Raw genomic sequence first — 25,758 nt, forward strand, 5'->3', positions numbered from 1 at the left:
AAACCAGCGTGACTGTCATCCCTGCCCGACCACCTCAGCGCAGAGAAGTGCCAATGATATCATATGAGTCTGCTTTATTTCCACCGTGTAATAACTTGCCATCAACAACAGAGAATGCCCATCAATACAACCACCTGAATCCTCCTCATTTTGTCTTCAATATGAAATCATTCGACGCTCCATCGCCTATACCCACGCCGACGCCTTTGTCGCCAACCTCGATAACCCCACCTGTCGCTAGAGAATCTTTAGACAAGTTACTGCCCTGGATTTACGAGACATCTTGGCAGAAGCAGATACCGCATTTCTCTCTGTTATATGTTACTACATCAGATGCCACAACGTCATTGCCCGTAAGTTGCCCAACCCCAGTGAAAACAACCCTCGCCAACCGCTTAACCTAACTATTTCGTCTTCAGGAGGACCCTGTCCAAGATCTTCTAGACGCTAGGATTGAGTTCCAACACCTCCATATCCAAGAACCACATACCACTCATAGATTGACTGCTCTTTTATCAAAATATCATGAATGTGTTAAAGAGACGATGGAGTTGCAAATGACCATCAAAAAATTACAGTCCCAAGCACAAGATCGCGCCAAACGGCTGTGGGTTGTGGAGAACAAATCGAAAGTCCTTCAAGCAAAATGTGGGGATGGTGTCGAGATCACACATACTTTTCATTATAATGAGGGTCATTTCCAAGCCGTTGAAGGCGCAAAGTTATCTAAACTTCTCTTCAAGCTCCGGTCAGAGGCCGACACATTGCTCTATCGAAAATTATACGAAAGCAAAATGGCTAGAATACAGATTCAGGAATACCTTGATCGATTTTGCTGGGAATCTCAAGGTCTTCGAGGCGTCAATGGTGGTGAGCGCCCGACATTATCAGACGACGCTTTAGAGCTCTTCAATTTCCAAGAGTTGTTCGACATACTATTTCATTATGAACGGTTCTTTGCACACTTACAGTACGCCGAGTCCAACATTGGTGAAAATTATATTGCTACCAGTCACGCAGTATCCACCGCCCTAATTACAATCTTGGATGACATTCGTGGATGGATCATCCAGTTACTTGTGCCGTATACATCATGTTGCAACTTTAGAGATAGACGATTTCTATTTCACCATCTTATTAGCTGTCCTGGCATAGAAAAATGGGGAAAGAACTTGACAAATTATTTGTTGGTGTCGGAACAATCACAGCAAGTGGAGATTGAAATTACTGCCATGGTTCAGATCTTGGCCATTGCCTCCAACCTCAATGGAGTACCAAAAAATGTGCTGGAGCATTCAGAATTGTCAAGCATTAATAAGACTTTGTTGACTGAGGAAGATCTTTCGGCTATCTTGGATCAACTCTCCATTCCTGAGCGTCTCAATGCAGCAGTTACCGGCGCATTGTCCAAGGTGAAAGCATCGCAACTTGGTGACGATTCATCAGACGTCCTCTTATATCCACTGTCACTGGCAAATGATTATTTCCAATGCCTCTCCCAGCTGCTTTTGCAGTTTTCGAAAACCAGCCATACCGTTATAGTAAAGCGGCTGGCGCAAATGATATGTCAATTGTTGCAAAATGTTGGTCGGCTGGCTAAGGGTCACAGCGACCTCAATATCACTTCGGAAATTGAAGGCAAAATGCAACAATGTGTGGATAAACTTGCTACAGACGTGTTTCATTGTTACCTCGAATTGCCACGAAAAGGTGTACAGCATTTCCTAGCGTCCATTCCTGTTCAATTCGTATCAGTCGATGGTTTATGGGGCATCATCAATGACATTTTCCAAGTGACACCAAACTCCAATGTAAAATACCCAGCAAAGGCTTACTCCATTGATCGCTTTTGCAAGTTCTTGTTGGACAACAATGATGAAGGCATTTTTTATTTGCAGTGCTTGTCGAATATTTCCTTGGTGATTGACTCACAACGTACGGTTTCTCAAGATCAAACCGATTTCACTACCGCGCAAAATGTCATCCTGGCCATTGCGTATGTCTTTTTTCACGTTGCCTATTTGAATGAGGAATTAAGAGGGATGTATTACAAAGATGTGAGAGATACATACAAGGTTATGTGCGACCGCCACCCATTGTTGATTTCAAACCTTCTGAACTGGACCGTCAACGACTTTGACAAGATTGGCAACATCGCTCTTTATCTTTTCCATTCTCTGAGTTTGGCAGATTGGAATGTACGGCAAGACGATCTTGGTGCCTTACAACAGCTAACATGTTCAGGAACTTTATCGGATCTTGGCATCAATTTTACAAAGTATATTTTGGAGAACCTCAATTATGGGTACACTACTGAAGTGGAATCGGAACCTCACTCCAGGACCAAACCTTGGGAAAAACGACATCGTCCTCATTTGTCCTACGCTATCCATAGCGAGATTGCCTTCATGATCCTTGGCATCGCTCAAAGGATCCAACCCACTGCCGAAATGTTCGAAAAAGCTGCACCTTCCACTGAAGCATTGACTTCCACCATTGCTCCATATATCCCTTCGTCGAGCGGCGTGTTCCTATCGTCGACAGATGCTAATAAGCGCAAGTTTATGGATTGGTGCTGGGACATCGTTCTTCGTTTGCAATTGTTTGAATGTCCCGTCAACTCTCGTGCAACAGACTTGGATGATGCTATCACGAATATTGGCATAGGCGATCACGCAAAACTTTCCAACGACCTGACAGCAAACCATCTCTGTCTTGTCATCTACATTGCGTTCATGCTGTCGCCTACCAGCCGCCATTTTCTCCGATTTGATATCAACAGAGGCTGGGAGAAGGTTCAGCTCATGCTGCGAAGTAGTCACGTGGATTCCCTGCTTTACATGTTGGCCAATGTTGTGCCTGGCTTTGTTTACATGCATGGCGATGACTTTTTCAATCACGGATCAACAGTGTGGCTCCTGGATCAAATACTCCACGCCAAATCGGACCCATGCTTGGCCGAAGCAGGAAAGTTATACCTAGTCAACAAGGATGGTCCGTTGGATTTAATCAAGCCAGAGAACGGCCTGGAAATTGTCATCGGATCCCAGGCTTGGATGGCAAAAGAGATCGACAAAGCATTCAGCTTGGAGGAGGAAAATGGTGGTTTCTCATACCTGGACCTCCTGTTACATTCTTGGATCAAGATTATATGCGTTCAACCCGATTGGATGTGGAAGCCTAATCGAATTGCCTTGGTGGACTACTGTGCAAAGATAGCCTTCACTAACAGGAGATATACACTTGTTCCAAGTATTTTGCAATTGGAAGCCCAACGGCTCGACGATGTCCGCCAGTCCACTGCTTCACCTGCGTCATCTTCGAAATCCGGTCATGAAGGGTCACGAAATCCTATGAGGTTTATGAAGTCGGTTTTGGCTGATACAGCTTATCCCAGTCTATTGACGGGGGAATGGTCCATGGTGTCGCTTGCAAGTTCCAGTCTGTTCAAAACTCCAAATGTTGAAAACCATTCATTTTATTTTGCCTTCCAAATGCTGGTGTTGGAAACCATAGCGGATGCTGACTTTCGAATGCAAATTGGTCTGCAGCTACAAAAGGATGGTAGCAAAGACGATGCTGACATAAGTGCTGTTGTTAAGCATGCTAACATCAATCTTCGCAAACCTGTCGACTTCATTTCAATTTATCGATGGGCTCAGCATATTTTGGTTGTACCTGCAGATCATAACTTGCTTCCTCTGTTCCTACAAATGTTTTTCTCTCTCTACTTTAGCAGATTGACCAATGAGGAGCAAAAGACCGAGTTCATTTATGGGCATCTCTTCTTTTCCAAAAAAGATAGTTTGTTGGATGGTCTCAAGAAACGGCTAGTGCAATTGAAGGAGTTCCATATCAACTCTTCCAACGCTGCAAAAGACAAGAGTTTCAACGAGAAAAACAGTCGTGGTCAGCAACAGGATCTGAAGCAATTATATCATGCCATGTTGGTATGGCTAGGCGATGCGCGTTTGCAAAAGGATATGCAAGATATTTCTGAGCTCCCCAGCGCTTACCAACCCGCACGACTACTTCAATGTCGTAAACTTGGTGGAAGTTTGAGCAGCGAATCGGCCAAGGACTTGGATTTGTACGATGGAACTAACTTGTGGATGGATCTGGTGAATACAACACAAATGATGAAGGAGTTTGACCAATTCCAGTGGGTATCTAAGGTGGTGCCTTATCAAGCTCCTGAATCAACGTCTCGTCCAAACAGTAGCTTGGCAATTCGTTCCCACACGCTTGCTCCTAACACACAATTGGTCACGGCAAAGCTACCAGACTTTAAATTACGCAAACCAGCCACGTCATTATCTCTTGATGAGATCCTTCAAATGACTCCTCAGGACCTGTTCGGTAATACTGTGCGAAGTTTCCACCATCAGGCTCGCCAGTTCAACCAGCTTACAACAGAACATCAAGCCTTGGATTCAGGCTACTTGAAACAATTAGAGAGATTGTACTATAACAAGACAACTAATTCTACCATCCAGATCCCCTGTAAGAGAGTTCCGCAAGGAATCTGTCAGAAACCAGCGAGATTTCACCTCGAACAACTCGAACTCAAGGTGGAAGAAAATACCGAAAAACAGTTGTCTGAAAATAGAGCTGCAGTATCCAAGCTAGCGTATGACAAAATTGATTCAAGGATTTGTGTCCAAAGCTTTCAAGCGCTGGCTGTGATGGAGGATATGACAAGACGGTATGACAATACGTTGTCACCTTTGCAGTCCAAAAAGGCATGCGAATCAGTGTATTTTGTATTTGAAGCATTGCGCGATAATGCCAGTGAATTTCCACCGGGAAAACTTCTTAGTCGACAGATAGCACAGATGGCATCAGAATCTTTCACTATGCACCCGGACCAGCTGGATCCTCTTCTACGCATGATGGGTACTGACGACCGCAATATTAACTTGCTGTTCCCAGCGTTTGAACCTCAAAGTGATCCTGCACGATTTGTTGATATCTATGAAAAAATTTGCCTCAGTGACAAGTATTCAGCATCATCGCAACTCAAGCTTTCCACCAAGTTTGATGTGCTAGCATGGTTCTCTACTCCTCAAGGTAGTAACAAAGAGCAACGAATTAAGTGGTACGAAGCAGCATTCAAGGCGATTCAGAAAATCGGCAGAACCACCAATGAAAAGCCACTAGAGAGATCTCTGAGTTATAGGCATTCGTCACTGGCCATGAAGCTATTGAGTGCTGCTCACCAGAAAATCAGCGACGATATGGAATACATTCAAGTACTCATGCTGATAGTGGACATCTATGTCAATAAGCCAATGAACACATATCACCTTCGCGCATATATGGATTTCCTTGGTGTTCCGTTGGACGTCATACGAAGGGCTATCACATCTGGACAGCATCAACATCAGTCTCAAAGATTGAAAGCCCTGACTCAGCACCAGCTCTATACGTTGTTGGACAAAATTATTCAGGTCTGGAAATCAGCTGGCGCTAATGCTCTGGAATATATATACAACAGCTGTGGATCCATGTACGAACTGGTATTTGCTTGTCTTTGCGACGATCGCATTATGTCAGAGCCTCTCGGAAATGGCGATGCCTTGCAACTCATATTCAACGTTCATGAACCTTTGTTGACGTCCAAGAATTCAAACCGTCCCAAGGAATTTGACCAGATCTCCGAAGGGTTTGCTACTCTGTTAATGACTCTCATTGCGACACATCGATCGAATGATGTTACTAAAGCTATACTTGAACAAGTGCTCATATTTTACCATACCATTTTGCCATCTGTACGCCAAGACTGGGTCAAAATTTTGAACAAAGATCTATTTCAACTACCCTGGAAGCAACTCAAACCAAAAGCTGCTTCGCTTGATCTCATACTTCATACCATTGCACAATTACTCCAAGAAGATCAGCAGTTACAACAGCAACCAATCTATACCATCTATTTCGAATACATCACATCTATATTGGTGGAATGGATTGATCATTTCCATTCCGAAACAAATCCAAATATCTTACACCTGTATATTAGACTGGCATTTTACATTGTACAATATACCGACGACATCGACCTTGACACCCATGCTACCCTTGCCAACTTCACTAATGCAATGGAAACCTGTATTCCTACAGCAAAGGTGAATCCTGCGTTAATGCACGAAGTCTGTTCTTCGCTACGTAAGACATGGCCATCCCCTCTAGACGCATTCCAACCCACACTAGAAGTTTTAAAGGAAAATAACAGCAATCCCCTACTTGTATGCTTGATATGGCTCAGAATGCTGGCTGGCATTAATAACAGCAATAATCAAGGTGAACCGTCCATGGTCCAAGACTATGCAGCCTATACCATATCACTAGCTCTCACCTATGTGGAAATGCCAGGCACCAACTTTTCCAGCACTGGATTTCCCGAAATTATCGTAAACACGCTTCTGGTTGTCGATAATAGCTTTTATCAACCAAATCGAAAAATGGAACATTCTGACCTGACGTCTAACGTTCGCAAGTTGCTTGGTGACATTGTATCTTTGCCGAATAGATGTCCCGACGCCTCGGCTATAGGCAACGATATCTGGAAATCCATTCTTGGCAATATGCAGTTGTTTCGTAACATCTTCACTGAACTATTTTACGTCGGCTGTCGGCTCATATGTCACGTTAAGCCCATGGTTGTCTTACTTGAAGCCTGCATAGAGCATGAACTAAATGCTTCTACCAGTCCTGTTGACGATACCTGGCGACAGTTTGGACAATCTTTAGAACTACCCCTATCGGATACAGACGGGTTTCTGCACCAATGTTTGGAAAACTGCTGCATCATGACGCTCCACGTAAGATGTGTTTCAGAACTCTTGGAGTGTCACGACTATGCAAATGAGTGCAAGGTTGCCGAAGAACTGGCGGCCTTTTTATCCATTACTGTCATTCCGCCAGATAGCATTCGACAGTCCACCAAATTGCTCTTACTTCTACACAAGTTCTCCAGTATATTTTCTCGCGCGGAAGGCGACTTCAGCTTGGAAAAATGCCAACTTCTTCCTGCATTGGTTTCCATCCATCGAACTCTATTTCAATGGGCAGAAGGAAAGGACTCCCATCGCATAGCTCACATAGGTCTTCTAGGTAATTTAGGAGAGATGTGGACAAGTGGGCAGGTGCCGGCTATCAGCGTGGAATGGAAACTGTATTCTCGGTTGGTATGTGGGTTTATCGGAAGACATCTTGCCCACATCAACATCTCTCAAATTGGACCTCAGAGCAAAACTATGTCGGTGGATACTTGGCAAGAATGGACGTTGGCTACATCTAACATGAAAGAGTATGCTAAATACTCCAGCTTAATTCCGGAATGCATAGAATTCAGTCAACAAGCTCCCATATCACAACTGGATCAAGTCGTTGGGAGGATAGCAAAGGTCCTTTTCCAGAACGTCAATGGAGTGGAGCTTTGACACGTGATCTTAATAGCGGGTTATTATATTTTGGGTTTGCCATAGAAAGTATTTCCAGTAAAAAAAAAAATGGGACTCACGAGCCCAAAAGTTCGCAGTGTTAGTTACAGTTTCTTGCACTATCTTTATTATTTGCTTTACCCCCCAATTCTGCTTGGAAGAGCTGTTTGACTGTTCTGCAAATTGCAACCTCTCTGTCTAGATTGGAATTCCTTTCAACCATTTCTTTTGACCGATTCATTCACTCTGCCGTTTCTGTCCAATTGGGGATTAGGGAATGAATTTGTCAGACATGATGAATCGCTCCGAAGGTAGCGAGCACCGAGATGTTCAAGTGCTGCGGTCACCCCATCTACTACCTAGCGACCATCCAATTACTTACCGAAGACCAGGTACCTATAATCCGGCCAGTATTATGACCAGTAATGCCAGCCACCACTTCCCACCATCCGAAGCTTCTACTTACGCCCTTGGAATGCCACTCGACCAGAGAGAAGGGGTGAGTTGAATTTACTTTGAGAGTGCACGACAGTTACTATGAAATCATACATGGAGTCACTCATTCTGTCAACCTGTTGCTTACGTATGACTATGGTTTTGTTTTGCTTTTTGATCAGCAGCCGCCTAATACGAACCACAGCCAAACACCCAACATGTCACCCCAAAGATACCCCATGTATGATGATTCAAATAGAAGAGTATCGCATACTTCGCACGACGTATCTAGCGACTCAGGGTCAATGGACGGTCCACGCAGCTCATGGTCCACCCAGCCCTCACAATTTGTTTTTGTCAAAACGAATGATCACAAACCTATGGATAGGTCACCATCGAACCCTGAACAAAGCCACTCACCCCATCAAGCGAATGGAAAGTACATTTTACCCACCAGTTATGCCTCTACATCTGCATCTCCATACAGTCCCGAGCAGTCTGCCAGTGCCAATTCTTTTCAAACCGTTTTTGAAAAGTTTCCCTCGGTGCCTATCCCTCCAGAAATCCGTCCAGCACCATCAGACCGTGTACCCGCTAGGGATTTCGCCATAAGAATTGCGCCGAAACGGCCCATAGAGTCTGATCCAGATATCAAACTGGCTAAATTGTCGTCTCGTACTGTCACTGGCGAAAATGTTGCCGAGAACAATATTGTCGATGGCTACGTTCAGTTCGTTTTTGCTCACGACCCAATGTATGCCTCGGACGATACAGATAGTATCATTTATCTGAAGAAGAAGATTCTAGCTACTCCCAAGACACAAGATTTGACATATTCCGCTTGGGATATTTATGCTCTAGTTTTGAAACTGCATGTTCAAGAGGTCAGCTAAGTTTCTGATTTTTGTACTCCATGACGTGTGTGAGAGTGGACTACTAAGATGTTTAATGCCATTACACAGCTCAAGAATTGGTCACAACTTGTTGGTGAACTCGGTCACACAGACATTTCTACTCGACCGCAGTTTGCGCAACGTATTAAGCGATGGATGCAAAAATACAAAATTGATCGATATTTTGATTACCTCCTCGGCAATCCATACAGCTACGATGCTCCGAGCTCCAAGTTCAGTGGTTGTCTTACTATGGGAACCAACCACAGAAGAAAACTCGTCAATAAATCGGATGCCGATGAAGCCGACCTTTTAACGCCAGATGGTGATGCCGACTCTTTGTCCTCTCCCAACAAACGACGCAAACTTAAAGATCGATACGAAAAGCACGAATACGACGAAGCAGATATACCAGTTGTAGAAGATGGAGAAGAAGGTCACGCAACAGGAGAAGAAAGTTCCATTAAGATTGGTGCGAGCTCGGATGTTGAGGAAGAAGAAGGTCGCGTGGTCGTTGCTGGTAGTCGCAAACGTGCTAGAGGAGCCTTACCGAAGAACGTGATTTCCAACCGACCGAAATCGAGCCCTGGATTTGTCGCTGATGACGAAGAACAAAGCGGCGAAGACAGTGACATAGAACGAGACTCTGACGAGGATTCTGAGGTAGACGAGGAGGATGAAGACGATGAAGAAGGGCATGAAGAAGGCGATGAAGACGATGAGGACGACGGCGATGAAGAAGCAGAGGTTGAACAGGTTGAAGGCATAGTCGAAGATGATCCCATCAAGTCTAAAAAGTCCAGCAAGCATGATGATCAACTGCACGAAGATGAAGAAGATGAGCTTAATTCGTCTGCGTCATCGGCTGCTGGTTCTCCACGATGGACTCCGTCTGATCTCAAATCCTTGACTGTTTCTCAAACGCGACAACCACCTACACAGTCATCCTTGGACCACTTGTCCAGTCTACCGGAATCCCCCAAACCTGTTTCCTTAGAATCTGCTGGCCAACTACCCTCTCCTAAACCGTCCACTGAAGGAGTTGACCATAATATGAGATCGCAGACATCAGCAAGTCCTTCATCCACCATGGCTCTTGACGATGTTGGAATCAAGAACAATGGTGCCAGTGATGTGAAGACGCATACACGCGATCTTATATCTCTTGAAAACACCAACCTGGAGGAGATGATAATAGAGCCTGTCGCCTGTCTTAACTGTGGTCATGATCAACCGCAGGCCACTCAGTTACAGAAGGAAGTTCAATCACTTCGTCGCATGGTGAACTCCTTATATGACCAACTGGACAAACAGGCGATAGAGCATCGTCAAAACTTTGAGCAATTGGCACGACGTGTGAGTAAGAAGGACGCTGAGATTGAGCGCTTCCAAGCCTGGCGACGCCAAGTCATTGATACCTTTCTTAGTGGTCCTTCTTCAAACGAATCTTAGGCTCCATTTCCTTTATTTTTCATAGCCCCCACTCATCCTCAACCGTCTTCATCCCAACATTGTTTATATCTGAAGCCTCACATCATCTCCCCTCCCATGTATCTTCTCGTTTATTCCACTGTCATGTTACTCCATTATTCTCTTCCTCGTGTATAGTTTCTTTCACTTGGGTCTTTTTGACCTTGTGCTAATACTAGTGCTTTTTGCGTTTTTTCCTTGAGCCAAATGCTATAGCAATCTGCTTATAAAGTGGTTCATCACATAAAAGCGAGTGTGCGCATTCTGTACGTTATTTGACAATCAACGTACTGTTATGCTATGTTCTATGACGTTCGTCTCTCTCGATCGATCGATCCAGTCACCGACCATAAAGACATCGTTATTGTGTACCTGTTTCATCGGACACCCCAGTGACACGCCACAGGTGCAGGCATAATTGACATTTGATAAAGATGGCACTGAACCCGACATATATATCTAACAAAAATAGGTTGTTCGTCTTTGTGCTTGGGACCATACCGAATCTACATTAACACGCTATATCCCATACCAACTATCCAATAAATCCAAAAGTTACAGGGTTGAAAACAAATCTATTGCAGTTTCTTTTGTTACAGTCTAGAGTGATGGAAAAAAAAAATTCGTGCGAGTGCAGGTATGTAAGAGGAAAGGAGTTATCTCTCACAGTGACCGGTACTCAACACGATGAAAAATGAAATTATGCAATTATGTATATTGTCCGGAATGACAAAAAGATATTCAAAAGGGAGTAAAAAAGAAGTGAAATGGTACAACAGAATGATAGCATTCGAATGAAGGAAGAGAAATATAAAAGGTGCATGCACCAACCAGTCGAAACTCCCCGTCTTCAATTACCTCCGAATATTGTTTCCGCAAGACTCTACCTTACTGTTGTTGGTTGAGATAGGTGTCCAATTGGCCAGTGGCAGCGAGGACCAAACCGCGGAACAGAGGGCAGGGCTTCAATGGTCTGGTCAAGTATTCAGGGTGGTATTGGCAACCAACGAAGTAAGGGTGACCTTCCATTTCAATGATTTCCATACGCTCGCCAGTCTCATCCTTGCCAACGAAACGAAGACCCTTTTCTTCGAAGACGGGAACATACTCAGGGTTGATTTCATAACGGTGACGGTGACGTTCGTTGACAGTCTGGGCACCACCGTGCAAACGACGAGCAATGGATCCTTCAGTACCTTCTTGGAAGACAGTAGGACGAGTACCGAGACGCATGGTACCACCCATGTGAGTCTTTGAGATTTCAGGCATGTAGATAACAACGGGGCAAGTGGTATTAGGGTCAAGTTCAGCAGAGTGAGCGTCGGGCATACCGCAGACATTACGGGCGAATTCCATGACAGCGATCTGAATACCAAGGCAGATACCAAGGTAAGGGATCTTGTTCTCACGAGCCCACTTGGCAGCCATGATCTTTCCTTCAGTACCACGGTTACCGAAACCACCAGGAACAAGAATACCGTTAGCTGAGCAAAGGTTTTGCCACGACTCGTGATACTTGATAGGGTTGGTCTTGAGGGTCTCTGGCTCAAGGTCAGTGGCTTCAATCCATCTGACAGTCAACTTGCGCTTGCAGGCCAAGGCAGCGTGTTCCAAACTCTTGTAGACAGAGATGTAAGAGTCGTGAAGGTTTGTGTATTTACCAACCAAAGCAATTTCAACGGTATCGTAAAGACGGTCATAGGTTTGAGCCAAATCGTTCCAGTCATCCCAAAGTTTTTTACCAGCCAACTTGCGTTCATCAGAGACGACGAGAGAATCCAAGTTGAGACGTCGACGGAAATAGTCCACAACACCTTGCTCACGCAACAAGATAGGAACGTGGTACACAGAAGATACGTCACGTACAGCCAAAACTTGATCGGGGCCAACGTGGCAGAACATGGAAATCTTGGCCTGGACACCATCTTCAAGAGGCTTGGAGGAACGGCATGCAATCAAATCAGGTGTCAAACCAGCACCACGAAGATCACGAATACTGGCTTGAGTAGGCTTGGTCTTCTGCTCACCAACCGATCCAACAACGGGGACCAAGGACACGTGAATCAAAGCAAAGTTTTCTTGACCCACTCTGAACTGGAATTGACGCATAGCCTCAACGAAAGGAGCTGACTCAATGTCACCAACCGTACCACCGAGTTCGATGATGCAGACATCTGGGCGTTCACCAGAGTCATCGATAGGGATAGAAGCTACTCTCTCGACCCAGTCTTGAATAGCATCGGTGATGTGAGGAACCACTTGCACGGTCTTGCCCAAGTAGTCACCACGACGTTCCTTTTCAATAACATCACGATAGATCTTGCCAGTAGTGATGTTGTTGATACGGGTCAAGGTGACATCAAGGAAGCGTTCGTAGTTTCCAAGATCCAAGTCGACTTCGCCACCATCGTCAAGGACAAAAACTTCACCTGTAGATACCGAACAAAAAAAAAAATTTTTTTTTGGGAAGCAAGATAAGGAGTAAGCAAACAAAGAAACCATGCTACATAGCAAAGGGCCAATGAATTACGAACCGTGATCAAGAGGGCTCATCAAACCAGCATCAATGTTGAGGTAAGGGTCGATTTTGATAGCAGTAACACGAAGACCCAAACTCTTGAGCAAGGTGCCAGTACTGGATGCAATGACGCCCTTACCGATACCGGAAATGACACCTCCAGAGACGATGATATATTTTGTCATGATGATATGAGTTTATTGGAAAAAGGGCCGGTACAAGATGGTATGCCGTTTCGAACGGAAAGAAGTACAACTGCACCTCCAGCACCGCAATTTATACTAAGCGACAAAAAAAAAAAATTTTCCAAACGTCCATCGAAACTATTCACAGTCACACTACAAACAACACCGCAGTACATATCAGCACCAATAGTATGTTATTGCTTGCTAACACCGACACCGCTATACTCGCCATCACTCCTTTATCCCCCTTGAGCAGAACAATGATTTGCCCTGGAGGCGTGGATGTCAGATTATTTCCGCCTCCAGGTGGAACGACCACAATCACCGTAGGCGACGAAGGGTCGCTCAATGCTGCGTGTGGAGACGAGGCGTCTGTTGCATGCGGAGGGGTTCCAATGGTAATGGTACGGTCTCCAACCACGCTGGTACTTTGACTGAGCATTTGAACCGAAACCATGGGGTCATCCTCCTATAGTGAATAGAGAATTAGATAACGAGAAAATTTTATTTCGTATGATTTTGGTTTCAACTTACTGTTGTTGTACTCGCTGGCGATGATACCGTGGTCTTACTTTGGCCATCAGCTGTTGTGGTTTGTGGTTGTGACGTTGATGATTTATCTGGTATAGACGTGGGTGTTGGTGATGGGCTCTTGGTTTTGCCCGCACTGGCTGCTGCTGTAGTAGAGGTAGGCTTTGTAAGATGAGGTCCTATCGGAAATTCCTGTGAGGTAGTGGTGGTGGTACCTGGCGATTGGGTCGTGGCGGTGGAACTGCGTGATGTACGAAATAGCGATATGACTGGCCCAAATATGCCTTCGACAGTAGGCGATGCCGTCCCTGATGGGGTGGTGGAGGTTGCGGCGGATTTGAAAAATGGAAAATGTACGATATTCCTGCTTGATGAGGTAGCTAAAAAAGTATGAAATTCATTAGAATATAACCCACAAAGCTGATTCGTCAGGCAGGATCGAACTTTCGCATGATAACTGCTTTAGGAATACATACTGGAAGTTGTGCCAGCAACTTTTTTAATCTTAGTATGAGGAACCGTCACTGCGGCCTCTGTGGTATGTTTAGTAGTAGTTGAAATTAGGTCTATTGCTGTCTTGGTAATGGTGGAGGTCTCGGTGGATTGAGGTTTGGCGCTACAGGTTATGGGTAGTAATAACAGTATAAGAAGTAGTATGAGCCAACATGTTGGCCATGGTATCTTATGTTTGCACAAAGGAGAAATGTCGATTGACTGCTTCATGCGCAACACCTCATCTGGATTGGACAGAGACGAAAAAGAGAAAAAGAACTCTGGGACAAGTTAGCCGGTGCTCAGGATGCGTCGGGTACCTGAATGGTCGCACAAAGACTTCCACTCTAAATTTTGGCAAATGAGATATTGAGAATTCAGTACAGGCAGAAATTACCTTTTTTCGCTGGTCATGGCCCATCACACTGGCTCTTTCTCAAGGTTTCTTCGTTCATGAACAGCTTGAGTGAGCTTGCCCGCTCAACATAGAACAAACCTAGCAAATCATTTTTTAATGGTCCGACTATATTGAACACGTTTTCGAAATAGCTTGAAATATTCATGACGAAAAAAAACACAAGCATGCATACCGCGTGGCTTTCAAAAACTACCCATTCGAAAGCACCATTGGCGAGGACGCTGGGTCCCAGTCATCTGAATACCGGCGCTATATCATGCCGATTTAATTTATTTTTCTGCATATTCCTATAAAACTGCTCATTTGGCAGTACAGTACATTCGTCATCAAGTTCATTTATATTGCTTTGATTAGTGCGTAACGACGATGTGAGATACACGAGGTTGTTCCTACCAGGAAAACCGAGGTTGCAACATTTTCCATGCTAAGGTCAGCTTTTTGATACGCGATGCTATGTCTCGTTGTAGTGTTGCTGAGGATGGCACCACCTTATTTCTCACACATTTTCAGCGTCGTCACATTGTCCGTAGCATTTACACCATCGTATATTTTGCAATGTGCCATGATATATAGAAAGGCATATTGCCCTATCGTCATAAATGCTTACGAATCTGTTTCTTTCTAGCTCCGTTCTGATGCCATACGAATCGGTGTAGCACCTTTTAAGCACTTTGACTGTGCACCTTGTATACCATAACAGATTTGGCTCCGCGATACATTCAATTGGCCCCCATCTACCATTTTACGCAGGGCCCAGTATGTTGGAACAGCCAAGATGTATATCTTACCAATGTGGATGATCACGACTGAATTTTTTTTTTTTGCGTTACTTACGATGACTTTTCGAATAAAACCAGCCGCACGTTCGCTTGAATATATTCGGCTTTTGAACCTTAGGGTCAAGACCTGACTTCATATGGTAAAGCGAGGAAGAAGAAGTTTCTTCTATCGAATAGTGCGTTGTTAGTCAATAGTTGATCTATAATTGCACCTTATACCTAGCGTTTTGTACGCAGTTTTCAAAGCTGTTCATAACAAAATGAGCAACTTCATATCTGATCCTCATAAGGGCTGCTACGACTGTTTTTGCTGATATCGATGGGTCATTTGCCGTTTCTCATAGGTGGCTTACTTTACACACGGAAATTCATTGTACTCCGCATGAGCTTCAGCGGGGAACCCACAATTACCATAAAGACGTGCCAAGACATCAGAGAGACAAGCGTCACAGAGGATGAATGTGGCATTATGTGGAGACTTGAAGGAACGGAAAAAACAGTTCACTTTTACGTTATGTATATGCTGCTATATGTTGCTCCGTAAAGAGGTACATGTAGTATCTTTCTGTAAAAAGACCCTTTGCATAGACACAAACAAACAGCCTTTAGCAAAGCTGACTTTGTAAATTGGTCGAGGAGGTACAGTACGACAGTAGCAGAATTTTGAATTGGAACCTCAAAGCACAGTGCACACCTTCTTTCGTGGCGGCGTTATCTCAATGCTTGCCCAGCAGCCACATGTGCTCGATTTTTTCTGACCTTCATTCCCTGCGCAAATGGTCGGACCACATCACAGTAAATTAAAACGTACTTGTGTCCGTAAAGCTATAATTGATTGCCAGCCTCCTTTTTTACACTCGTCCTTGTGCGCATGTCCTACCGTCAAAGCCATGCTTTTTCAAGTGGTACAGCTATGGCCAAGTATCTGGCAAGACGTATTGTCCAATCAGCTCAGTAGTAATCGTACGACGAATATTTCGTCTTTTCCAGTAAAATAAAAGCTGTCTTTGTCGGAGGTCTGGAAACAAATTCAGTGGCGTTAGCTATTATGAGAGTCTATTATACAGTTTTTGAATTGCCTCCAATATAGCATCGGATGAAGTCTTCTACCTACACTGCCATAGCCTGACTCTCCCAAGGCAGCCTTAGATGCGCAGCGGCTCACAGCGAAGATGAAACCAAAAGTCATGTGATTTTTCGTTCGAGTCAAAATTGACTGAGCACTGGGGGAAAGAGGAAGGAAAAAAAAAAAAAGATTTCATTGCTTGAACCTTGTCAGTCATATTATTACAACAGCCCCTTTATATTACCCTCTCCATTCTTAATTTTCACCATTCCTATCTTTCCCCTTCAAAGCTATCGACAGTCAACTGCTGGTGTATAACATCGTATAGCTTATAGCAAACCGGTCACCGTCCAGATGAGCCAGTGGAATCCGAACTCGAATTCCAACGACGTGGACAAATTCACCCGCTTACCGGCAAATCGTAGTGCAGGCCGCCCTCGATTGAACACCAATCCTTTTGACAGCCCCAATTTGTCTAATGGTGAAAGGTCTCCTTCTATTATTTCGAATCCATTTGCGTCAGAAGAAGATCTCAATCTTGATACCCGCATTACTGAGCCTAACGTTGCATTTGCCACATCTCCCATAACCAATGCCCACATGCCTTTTGGCCGAGGGGCCTCCTCACCTGGCTCTCAGCGAGGGTCAGTGGAGTTTTTGTCTGAACAACCTACGTCCCCTCCACCTGTTGGATACTTTCATTCGAGCTTTCCCCACCGACGTCGAGTTCACACCTGGAGAGACAGTATGTCTTCTACTAGCAGTAACCCAACACATCATCGAACCGAGTCAAATGAAAAAATGATTCCAACCGCAAATTCAACTTTCGTGACCGAAACCAGATCTTCTGTCTATGCTGAACCGTTCCCAAGACAAGATTTAGGTCGAAACGGCTATGCCCAGATGAACTTTCAACCCTCCATGGAAGATGTAGACCTACAGGAAAAACCTTCCAGGAGAGCTCGTGCATCCTATTACTCCATCAGCAATATTGCTAACCAAGGCCGCCGGACTTCACTGCCACGTCTCATTTGGGCAGCTTTTGCCTTTTTGTGCACATTTTTCATTCCTGACTTTGTTCTATTGTACGTTGGACGTATGAAAACTACCAGTAAGTGGAGAGTATCTGTCAATTGATAGGATGATCTTGGTCATTGATATGTCTATTGCTATTCTACTCTTCTTTCTCTACAGTATCACGGCAATCATGGAGAGAAAAGATGGCCATGGTCTATCTCTTTATCTTCATCTCCGCATTCGTCACTTTTTGGCTTGAATACATTACTTCTTTGTTCTGCGATCCACCAGATTACTTTAAATATTCAACAGTAATATCGCCAAGCTCAAAGTATGCTCAGGTGAATGGCCAGGCTGTAAATATGTCTCACTGGGCCAGCGAGTCCACATTGGCCGCGGAAGTTAGCAAATACCCTGGATACGATCTGTCACCTTTGTTTCCAACATTTACTCTTTTGGCCCGTGAAGAAGGCAACAACACCTATTCCGACCCTGCTATCCAAGCCTGTATTGGCGATTTGGATATGCAATACGTTGCAGATCGCTGGTTGATCTATCGAATTATGAATGACACCGGTTACAGTGTTGATTTTACGAAAGGCCAACTGATGTCTTGTCCTCTACCAACTTCTAATGGAAGCGTAACCGGGGCACCGTGCTTTGATCACGCAGATGATGTGGCAGAACTGCAAAAAGGAATTAAAGGAGGTTAGTGAATGCACCACGATGCCTGAATGATTCCACAAAATCCCAAGATTTCTGTCGTTATTTACACTTTTCTTTGTTTTGCTTAGAATTGACATACACAAGAGACTACATCTACGAGAATCGTAGCTCTCTTCCGAATGGTGAAGTGGATGGTAGTGGATACGTCATCTTGTATGGAAAAGTCTATGATGTGACAGATTACCTTGTCAGTGCTTCGGATCTTATGAACTTTTCAAGCGATATCATGACTCGAAAACTGGTCCTTGATCGTATGTTCTTGCCCTACAACCTGACCCAGCTGTTGTTTTTGGGTTTGGGCCAAGATATCACACCATACTATACTGGAAATGTCTCTGAGAACGCTGATCTATATGTTGCTTGTATGGATCGTCTTTTTTACAAGGGTATCTTACAAGAAGACATGGACACTGGATGTGCCAAGATTAATCCTGCTCTTTGGGCCACCATGGGCTGTATTCTGCTTTTGTTCCTGTTCAAAATGAATCTTTCCAACTTATCACGACTTCCCTTCATGCGTCGATTTTTGTTTTCCTCCTCAGCCAACGATTCATACATGATCAACAGCGACATGGCTCCTTACACTATGTTACTAGTTCCTTGCTATGCTGAAGCCACTGATGTGTTAAAGCAAACCATCGAATCCATGGCTATTACTCAGTATGCTGACTCTCGAAAAATGCTCATGTTTGTCTGTGATGGTACAGTGAAGCATCCTTCAGCGAACAGAGAAACGTATATCGAAATCTTGGACCTCCTAGGCTATAGTGGCACAGAAGAACCTAGTCCTCAGGCATATGCATCGTTGGGTCAAGGCAGCAAAAAGACCAACTTCGCCAAAGTGTATTCAGGTTTCTATGAAACGGGTCGTAACCGTGTTCCTTACTTGCTTGTTGTCAAGATTGGCAACCCGCGAGAGAAAGACGAATTGCGCAGAGGCAATCGAGGCAAACGTGATTCTATGATGATTGCTCTGGCGTTCTTGGAACGATGTATGGATTTGGCCAATAATCGCATAACACCCTTGGAATACCAACTCTTCAACCAGTGCTACAATCTTTTGGGAATCGATCCTCGCATGTTCAAATATATGCTTGTCATTGATGCAGACACTCAAGTAAAAGGCACGGTACTTCAGAAACTCGTTTCTCGTCTTGAAAATGATGAACGCCTCATAGCCATTAGTGGCGATGTACGGCCCGCCAACCCAGAAGAAAATGTCACCACTATGTTGCAAATCTTCCCGCTCTACATGCGTTTCTTCTCTGGTTTAGCTTATGAAGCTTGCTTGGGTAGCATGATCACCATCAATGGTGGGTTTGTCATGTATCGCATTTGGCAAGATAAGGCAACGACATCCAGACCGAGTGTCAGTCCTTCAAGGGCGGCGCCTTACTCCAAGCAAAGCGATGACATGGACAGAAACAATCTTCAATCTTCTTGGGAAGCGAATGATAAACGCACAACCATTATGACTGGAGCATCTTCCAACTTCTCCTTATCACCCCCTGTGGATGTCTTAGCCTGTTGTGTCCACCCCACTGTATTGCGAGAGTTCGCGACTCCAGCAGCTGATACACTTCACATGAGAAATGTGTTGTTGCTTGGTGAAGAACAGTATTTCCCCATTGTACTGCTGAAGTCGCATCCTCGACACCGGCTAGGATTCGAACCCGATGCCATTGGTTATGCCACTGTTCCCAACACATTCCGAAATTTGCAAGCTCAACAAACTAGGTTATTAAGAACCAATTTCCACAACAACATTGAAATGCTCAAAGTTGCCAGTCAAATCGGTGTGTCTTATTGGATCTTGGCCTTCACAAAAGTACTCGATACCGTTGTGTCTCCTGTCATGATGACTTACCTCTACAGTGTCTTTATTCGATTTTTTATCGGATATGGCTTAGCATACACGGTGATCGCCATCTGCTTTCTGGGTCTTGTTAGCTTGCATATCTTCTATTTCCTACTTCGAAGGCAATACAAGTATGTCCTCTGGTTCCTGCTGTACTGTTTTGCAGCGGTACCGCTCTTCAATATTTGGTTCCCTATTGTTGCTGTATGGTGCAGTAACTATGCCGATCGATGGTATGATCTCTGGAAAACTGAAGGTGCTGAGCATTCTGGTCGACTCCATGGTGTGATTGACCCTGAGTCAGAATTCAAGCCTCGTGATTATGATCATGGAGCCCTTACGCTGAACGATACATCCATTGGAAGAGGCACCTGGAAGATGCCACGAATGCGCCTCAGTGAATTCGAGATGGCAGAAGAACGACAACGAACTGCAGGCATCATGTTTGAGGACTTCGATGCCGAATTACTAGATTCTGATTTCAATGGCTTTGCTGGTCAAAGTAGTCCAAGAATGAGCACAAGCTCCGTTTCATCCAAGCGATATAACTCCAACAATGCTAGACCAGGAGATGACATGATCTCGACTCCTCCTATGGCTCAAGTTCGAGATGGCTTACATAGCGTGAGAACCTTGGGAGGAAGTTCACGCAAAATTGACTTTTCATCATCCACGAAGATGAAGAAGCAAGGAAAGCAACAGCCCCATCTACGAGATATCTTTGATGATTTGCAACTACTTCCGCCATCGAATCGACGTGATAGCGATAGTTTGGTTTCGCATGAAGACGCCATTCATGATCCTTTTGCATCGGCGTTGGATAATCCGTTTGACGATAGTCATGCTACATCACGAAATCATGGGATTACGTTTGGGGATAGTACGACTCACTTGGTAGCGACTCGACCGTCATCCCAGCATCAGCCCACTCAATCACAATCGTCCTATCTCAGCTTTTCATCACGATCGACCAACGAACCACATTTCGTTACGCAAAGCACGTATGCAGACGTCTCGACTCTACCTAGTAGTATCAACAGTAGTGGATTTGCTAGCATGCCTCGAGTGAATCGATATGTCTCTCGCCCCGTTGCCGATACGCCTGGTGAATTTTCAAAGTCCTTGGATGATCTTGCGCTCAACGATCGCAGCTCCATTCGATCCAACCTGTCGTTGGCAGAATCTTATGTCAGTTCAAATTTGAGTTTGGATCCTGAAGAATCTATGGCTACCATATATTCTGTACCAAAATCGGCACTGGCACAACATCGCCGACAAACATCTGAACCCAATAGCCGTCTACCGGCTGACGAAGAAGAGGAAGAAGCTCTGGGTCGAAGATCAGCTCGACATAACCGTCTTGGCATTCGAATACCCACTATGGGTGAACCCAATGCAGCCGAAACCCGTTCTTACTCTCCCGCTCCTCCACCCCTTCCCATCATCTCATCGGCAGCCTCTGCCAAATCGTCACCTTCTGACGCAGAGTTCCGAGAGTCTGTTAAAAAAGAAATAGCAAGCTATCTACAACATGCTGATCTCAACCGAGTGACGCGAGCCAAGGTGAAACAGCATCTATTTAACAAATTCGGAAAGCAAGTCGACGAAAGTCAGGAAATGCAGACGTTTGTCCATGATTCTATTGAACAAGCTACCCTGGATCGCTTAAGTCGAGGATGAAAGGAACTCTAATAATCACTTTATCCATGGTTTTTCATTATACAGTATATCCATCCCCATTGTACAACACACCCTTCTGTTTTCATTTTGTTCATACTTTTTTTTTTTTCCTTGCCTTTGTTTCATCACAACATAAAACGATTGCGTAAATTTCCTACCCAATGTCCTATTTTTATTGGCGGGGCCGTGCTTTGTCCAAAAATTTGGGTGAGACGATGCGGTCATCAAATTGTCATCAGCACATAAACCGAGGGAAGGAGGTTCAGGATCAGCATTTTTATCTCTTTTCTCTTCTACCTAAACGCGATGACTACCAACAACAACTCGTCTGTCTCTAGCTTTCTCTTGGACCCATGGTCCCCTATCAAGATCGCGTTGCCCTCCGTAGCCATCCAAGCTGTCTTGCATTACACTGTGCTTGAAAAGCTCCCCATACGCACCTTGACATTATGGCTCTCGCTCGTCAACACGTACGTATAAAAAGACCCTCCAAGGAGAGTGAAAGATTCGATGCTAACTAGCTGTTGCATTCTAGATACTGGTTTGCATCCACTCTTAACCAGAGCTTCTTGGATACTCCGATTACTCTCCTTTCCTCTTCAGATGACAAGGTGCACTCCGCCAACGTTGGTAGACTCATCTTCAACTGGTTGAACAAGCTGGAGGTAAGATTTTGAAACACGGGCTATTTTCAAGTGGGGGTTGGTAAACTGCAGCGTAAAACGAAAAGAAAAATATTCGCGTGCTAGTCAGCCAAAACTCTTTCCAAAACCCATGTCATATTAAAAAAATTTCTTGTAGATCGCCGTCAGCGTCGTTAGTTTGGACTTGTACTGTGTCTGGAGACAAAAGATCATTGATCGCGGTGGTTTTATCGACAAGGTCTTGGTGGCCACCACCCTTCTCCCCCCTGCTATTGTCTTGTTGCAAAGCAGCTATTTGCTTCCTACTCTCAACAAGCGAGCTGATAAGATGATCAAGGGACTCCCATTGGAACCCTCTTCCGTTCACAAGCAGTACATCGGATTTGAGGTCGTCAAGGTCGTTGGCCTCGCTGTTGCAGGTCTTCGTTTCGGCAAGCTCCTTACTCATTAAAGCTCTCTCTCTCTGTTTCTTACTTATCACTTGGTTCTGATCTATGATAGTGATAAATGTGTTATTCTAATCACCAGAACAAAACAAATCCATAACCAAAAATAAAAAAAAGAACTCTATGGTTTCTCAAATGCAAAACGCTTGTTTTTTTGATTTCCTTGGTCAAAAACCCACCACCATTCATGCAGTCAGGCCAGCCACAGATTTTTTATCTGACAAAATTTCAACTTTGGTCGTGTCTCGTGACGCAGTGACTTTTTCTTTTTTTCCAAAGCTATTCAATTTTTTGTTTTGTGACGGGCAGGCACACACACAGACAACATTTCTGAAATCTCTCTTGTAATTATATAACCACTCGCCATGTCCCGCCTATTACAACGAGTAGCTAGCTCTATTTTCAAGCAAACACAGCAACTTGGTCAACAGACTCGTCTTGTATCCACACAGCAAAGCTCGGCACCAAAAGGTCTGCAACAATTCTTCGAGAATGGTGCCAGCCTTCCTGAACAAACTTGGACAGGTAAGAGCACGAGGACAAGGGGTGCAGTGGAAAAATAAAAAGTGGAAAGGAGAGAGAAAAAACAATCTACGGCTCCCACGACGTACACAACAAGAACGAAATTCTGCAAGCCTTGTTTTCGGAACAATGGCTATAAGCATCACGACATGGTGGCATTCCTCACCGTAGCGATGGTTAACTGATCTGATATTATTTGTTGCAGGTCGCTCTTGGAAAGCAAGCGAACTTCGATTAAAGTCGTTTGACGATTTACACAAGCTTTGGTATGTGTTACTTAAGGAGCGCAACGTCTTAGCCACACAACGAGAGGAAGCAAGGCGATTAGGTATTGACAAGAGCACATGGACCAATGCGGGGAGAGTCAGAAAGGTAAGTTATACAATAGTACAAAATATATTAGATGGCTTTTTTTTATTATTTTCTCACTTGCATATTGACTTTTTCTACACTAGTGCAAAAAATCAATGGCTCGTATCAAGTTTGTATTGAATGAACGACAAAAGGCTTATGAAGAAGCAGCACGACTTAGCAATGGATCTGTCTGAAACTCCCAAGCTTTAGAAATGAAAAAGAGAAAGCGTATAGAGGTTGGGGTTGTTTTGAGCTTCCCATATTCAGCATAGACGAGCTTAAAGTACCTTGTGCTTCACACTCAACCCGATGACCGAGCTGGCTCAATTTGGTAGAACCTGGTTAACAAAATAAACATGATTAATGTATTGGACTCTTTTCTTCTTTTTTTTTTCTAACTTTCTTTGCTTTTATATTTCCTCTATTTCTTACGCTTCCTTTTCTCTATTTCTTTTTTAACCTTCTTATCCTTGGTTTCCACCATTGAAACCACTTGAAAATAATCATCATATCATATTATGGGGATGGCCTGCACTTCTCGTCCACATATTTTGGATGCCGGAAAGCATTCCGAATCATGGTCATTTATGTCACACCACAAGCTTCCGGCTATTGTCACTTCTAAACACTGCCTGTTACCGCGACCAAAGTCAGCAACCACCACGCAGGTAACCAAGGAAGACATCAGACATGCTGAATCTCCACGAAGACCTCGTATGAATACGTTCTTCAGCTACTATTCTGCAGAAGAAGCAGCTCAAGACCGCCTGCAGAAATTCGCTGGTGTCACCCCCTCACTATCATCGTCTGCCATTCTTGTACGGCCAAACGATCATGACCGACATAGAAGAAGAGTGTCGTCTCAGACCAATCTCATAGAACGTCGAATGTCAACTGGAAAGCCTCTATCGTCTGTGAACGAAGATGATGTGCCTGTGTTCAGTGTCAATATTCATGACTACGAATTGCATTCTCCAATAGGTCGGTGCTTGAAAATTTTGGGGTGGTGGGTTGGGGGAAGTTAAGACTCGATTTCCTAACGAAATTCTCGCTTTCCATTAGGCTATGGTGCAACTGCAACCGTCACTTTGGCAACCTATCGTAAATACTACCAAGTTGCGATTAAGATGGTTGATATGGACCAGTTCGAGCAATCTCAAATCGATGAGTTGCGCAGAGAGATTCAGATCATGAGCCTGTGTCGCCATGATAACGTTTTGCCTATTCATCGTAGCTTTATGCATGATAGTAAGCTGTGCATCGTCACGCCGGTCATGACCGCAGGTGAGTTAAACCGATCTTTTTCCCCCCATCATTAGAAAATGCCGTCTCTGCTACTCTACTTTAATCCTAATTAGTGTTAACCGCAACTAATTTATTTTTTATCTAGGCTCGTGCCATGATGTCTTGAGAAAATACAGAAAGGGATTAGAAGAGCCTGTCATTGCCTGTATCATCAAGCAAGCTCTTCGTGGGCTATGCTATCTTCATAGGAACAATCTGATCCATCGTGATGTTAAGGCTGCCAATCTACTCATCAACCGCGAAACAGGCAACGTTCGGCTTGCCGATTTTGGTGTCAGTGGTAGTCTCCTAGAGTGTGAGAGTCGTAGACTTCGCAATTCCTTTGTTGGCACACCTGCATGGATGGCACCGGTGAGTATCAATATTTTCTCTTTCTTTCTCTTGCAAATGGTCTCACAAACTCACTATTCTTTCTCGATGTCGTCATAGGAAATCGTGGATGGCAATGGGTATGATCACCAGGTCGATATCTGGTCGTTAGCAATTACTGCTCTGGAACTTGCCTATGGTCACGCTCCAAACTCAAAGTATTCCCCCATGAAAGTATTAATATCTACTTTGCGTGATGCGCCACCCATCCTGGACCCCACCCAATGCAGCCATGAATATACCTCTTGTTTTGCTCAATTTGTTCAATTGTGTCTTAACAAGGATCCACTAATGCGACCCAGTGCATTTGAATTGATGAAACATCCATTCATTACCAGGGCTCCTCCGCCTGAGTATCTTGTAAACAACATCCGCATGTACAATATCAAAGAACTCCAAGCTCGTTCAAAAGATGGTAAGAACCTCGGCAGCAATTTGCCCCCCTTTTTTTTTTGTGTTGACCTTCCATTTTCATATACTAAATGCAGTTGTACAGAATTTCGCGAAAAGAAAAGGCAATTCGATATGATGCTTTTGGACCCTTGGGAATTCCCTACTACCCTATCTTCACGACCCTCTGAATTCTACATTCATGATAAATGTGATTC

General features: G+C 44.3%; 8 protein-coding genes across 8 annotated transcripts; 6 read left to right on the forward strand and 2 right to left on the reverse strand.

Annotated features, from left to right (window-relative positions):
* Positions 1-71: 71 nt before the first annotated feature.
* K450DRAFT_235951 (uncharacterized protein) lies at positions 72-7,581 on the forward strand. The gene is made up of 2 exons (XM_051588175.1): positions 72-353; positions 420-7,581. Exons 1-2 carry the CDS (start codon positions 162-164, stop codon positions 7,440-7,442), a joined length of 7,215 nt encoding a protein of 2,404 aa, XP_051445785.1. The 5' UTR covers positions 72-161; the 3' UTR covers positions 7,443-7,581.
* Positions 7,582-8,043: 462 nt separating this feature from the next.
* On the forward strand, positions 8,044-10,551 carry K450DRAFT_235956 (uncharacterized protein). The gene is made up of 2 exons (XM_051588176.1): positions 8,044-8,761; positions 8,840-10,551. The coding sequence occupies exons 1-2, from the start codon at positions 8,096-8,098 to the stop codon at positions 10,220-10,222; spliced, it is 2,049 nt and encodes a 682-aa protein (XP_051445786.1). The 5' UTR covers positions 8,044-8,095; the 3' UTR covers positions 10,223-10,551.
* A 231-nt stretch (positions 10,552-10,782) lies between these two features.
* Positions 10,783-13,170, reverse strand: K450DRAFT_235957 (uncharacterized protein). Its single transcript, XM_051588177.1, has 2 exons — positions 12,775-13,170; positions 10,783-12,669 (listed from the first exon to the last, which is right to left on the reverse strand). The coding sequence occupies exons 1-2, from the start codon at positions 12,941-12,943 to the stop codon at positions 11,129-11,131; spliced, it is 1,710 nt and encodes a 569-aa protein (XP_051445787.1). The 5' UTR covers positions 12,944-13,170; the 3' UTR covers positions 10,783-11,128.
* Positions 12,724-14,264, reverse strand: K450DRAFT_235958 (uncharacterized protein). The gene is made up of 3 exons (XM_051588178.1): positions 13,951-14,264; positions 13,478-13,854; positions 12,724-13,412 (listed from the first exon to the last, which is right to left on the reverse strand). The coding sequence occupies exons 1-3, from the start codon at positions 14,195-14,197 to the stop codon at positions 13,092-13,094; spliced, it is 945 nt and encodes a 314-aa protein (XP_051445788.1). The 5' UTR covers positions 14,198-14,264; the 3' UTR covers positions 12,724-13,091.
* A 2,170-nt stretch (positions 14,265-16,434) lies between these two features.
* On the forward strand, positions 16,435-20,279 carry K450DRAFT_235964 (uncharacterized protein). Its single transcript, XM_051588179.1, has 4 exons — positions 16,435-17,340; positions 17,424-17,954; positions 18,041-19,987; positions 20,135-20,279. Coding segments are annotated over exons 1-4 (3,237 nt in total). The 5' UTR covers positions 16,435-16,583; the 3' UTR covers positions 20,137-20,279.
* A 1,434-nt stretch (positions 20,280-21,713) lies between these two features.
* K450DRAFT_235970 (uncharacterized protein) lies at positions 21,714-22,791 on the forward strand. Its single transcript, XM_051588180.1, has 3 exons — positions 21,714-21,980; positions 22,046-22,175; positions 22,312-22,791. Exons 1-3 carry the CDS (start codon positions 21,817-21,819, stop codon positions 22,603-22,605), a joined length of 588 nt encoding a protein of 195 aa, XP_051445790.1. The 5' UTR covers positions 21,714-21,816; the 3' UTR covers positions 22,606-22,791.
* Positions 22,752-23,854, forward strand: K450DRAFT_235976 (uncharacterized protein). Its single transcript, XM_051588181.1, has 3 exons — positions 22,752-23,125; positions 23,328-23,494; positions 23,578-23,854. The coding sequence occupies exons 1-3, from the start codon at positions 22,966-22,968 to the stop codon at positions 23,668-23,670; spliced, it is 420 nt and encodes a 139-aa protein (XP_051445791.1). The 5' UTR covers positions 22,752-22,965; the 3' UTR covers positions 23,671-23,854.
* Positions 23,855-24,399: 545 nt separating this feature from the next.
* On the forward strand, positions 24,400-25,522 carry K450DRAFT_161718 (uncharacterized protein; the record flags this gene model as incomplete). Its single annotated transcript, XM_051584021.1, has 4 exons — positions 24,400-24,457; positions 24,539-24,760; positions 24,867-25,132; positions 25,211-25,522. Coding segments are annotated over 4 exons (858 nt in total), but the record flags the coding sequence as incomplete, so codon positions are not given.
* Positions 25,523-25,758: the final 236 nt, after the last annotated feature.

The sequence above is a fragment of the Umbelopsis ramanniana genome, assembly GCF_025399195.1.
Source record: "Umbelopsis ramanniana AG unplaced genomic scaffold K450scaffold_19, whole genome shotgun sequence".
Taxonomy (NCBI): domain Eukaryota; kingdom Fungi; phylum Mucoromycota; class Umbelopsidomycetes; order Umbelopsidales; family Umbelopsidaceae; genus Umbelopsis; species Umbelopsis ramanniana.

Excerpts from the sequence above, each read along its gene's own strand:
- K450DRAFT_235951 (XM_051588175.1), top strand. The coding sequence starts at position 162 with ATGAAATCATTCGACGCTCCATCGCCTATACCCACGCCGACGCCTTTG. Across the intron at positions 354-419 it reads ATGCCACAACGTCATTGCCC|GAGGACCCTGTCCAAGATCT; the intron begins GTAAGTTGCCCA and ends TTTCGTCTTCAG.
- K450DRAFT_235956 (XM_051588176.1), top strand. The coding sequence starts at position 8,096 with ATGTCACCCCAAAGATACCCCATGTATGATGATTCAAATAGAAGAGTA. Across the intron at positions 8,762-8,839 it reads TGAAACTGCATGTTCAAGAG|CTCAAGAATTGGTCACAACT; the intron begins GTCAGCTAAGTT and ends GCCATTACACAG.
- K450DRAFT_235957 (XM_051588177.1), bottom strand. The coding sequence starts at position 12,943 with ATGACAAAATATATCATCGTCTCTGGAGGTGTCATTTCCGGTATCGGT. Across the intron at positions 12,670-12,774 it reads GATGAGCCCTCTTGATCACG|GTGAAGTTTTTGTCCTTGAC; the intron begins GTTCGTAATTCA and ends CGGTATCTACAG.
- K450DRAFT_235958 (XM_051588178.1), bottom strand. The coding sequence starts at position 14,197 with ATGAAGCAGTCAATCGACATTTCTCCTTTGTGCAAACATAAGATACCA. Across the intron at positions 13,855-13,950 it reads AGTTGCTGGCACAACTTCCA|CTACCTCATCAAGCAGGAAT; the intron begins GTATGTATTCCT and ends ATACTTTTTTAG. Across the intron at positions 13,413-13,477 it reads CGCCAGCGAGTACAACAACA|GAGGATGACCCCATGGTTTC; the intron begins GTAAGTTGAAAC and ends TATTCACTATAG.
- K450DRAFT_235964 (XM_051588179.1), top strand. The coding sequence starts at position 16,584 with ATGAGCCAGTGGAATCCGAACTCGAATTCCAACGACGTGGACAAATTC. Across the intron at positions 17,341-17,423 it reads TGGACGTATGAAAACTACCA|TATCACGGCAATCATGGAGA; the intron begins GTAAGTGGAGAG and ends CTTTCTCTACAG. Across the intron at positions 17,955-18,040 it reads GCAAAAAGGAATTAAAGGAG|AATTGACATACACAAGAGAC; the intron begins GTTAGTGAATGC and ends TGTTTTGCTTAG.
- K450DRAFT_235970 (XM_051588180.1), top strand. The coding sequence starts at position 21,817 with ATGACTACCAACAACAACTCGTCTGTCTCTAGCTTTCTCTTGGACCCA. Across the intron at positions 21,981-22,045 it reads TGGCTCTCGCTCGTCAACAC|ATACTGGTTTGCATCCACTC; the intron begins GTACGTATAAAA and ends GTTGCATTCTAG. Across the intron at positions 22,176-22,311 it reads ACTGGTTGAACAAGCTGGAG|ATCGCCGTCAGCGTCGTTAG; the intron begins GTAAGATTTTGA and ends AATTTCTTGTAG.
- K450DRAFT_235976 (XM_051588181.1), top strand. The coding sequence starts at position 22,966 with ATGTCCCGCCTATTACAACGAGTAGCTAGCTCTATTTTCAAGCAAACA. Across the intron at positions 23,126-23,327 it reads TCCTGAACAAACTTGGACAG|GTCGCTCTTGGAAAGCAAGC; the intron begins GTAAGAGCACGA and ends TATTTGTTGCAG. Across the intron at positions 23,495-23,577 it reads ATGCGGGGAGAGTCAGAAAG|TGCAAAAAATCAATGGCTCG; the intron begins GTAAGTTATACA and ends TTTCTACACTAG.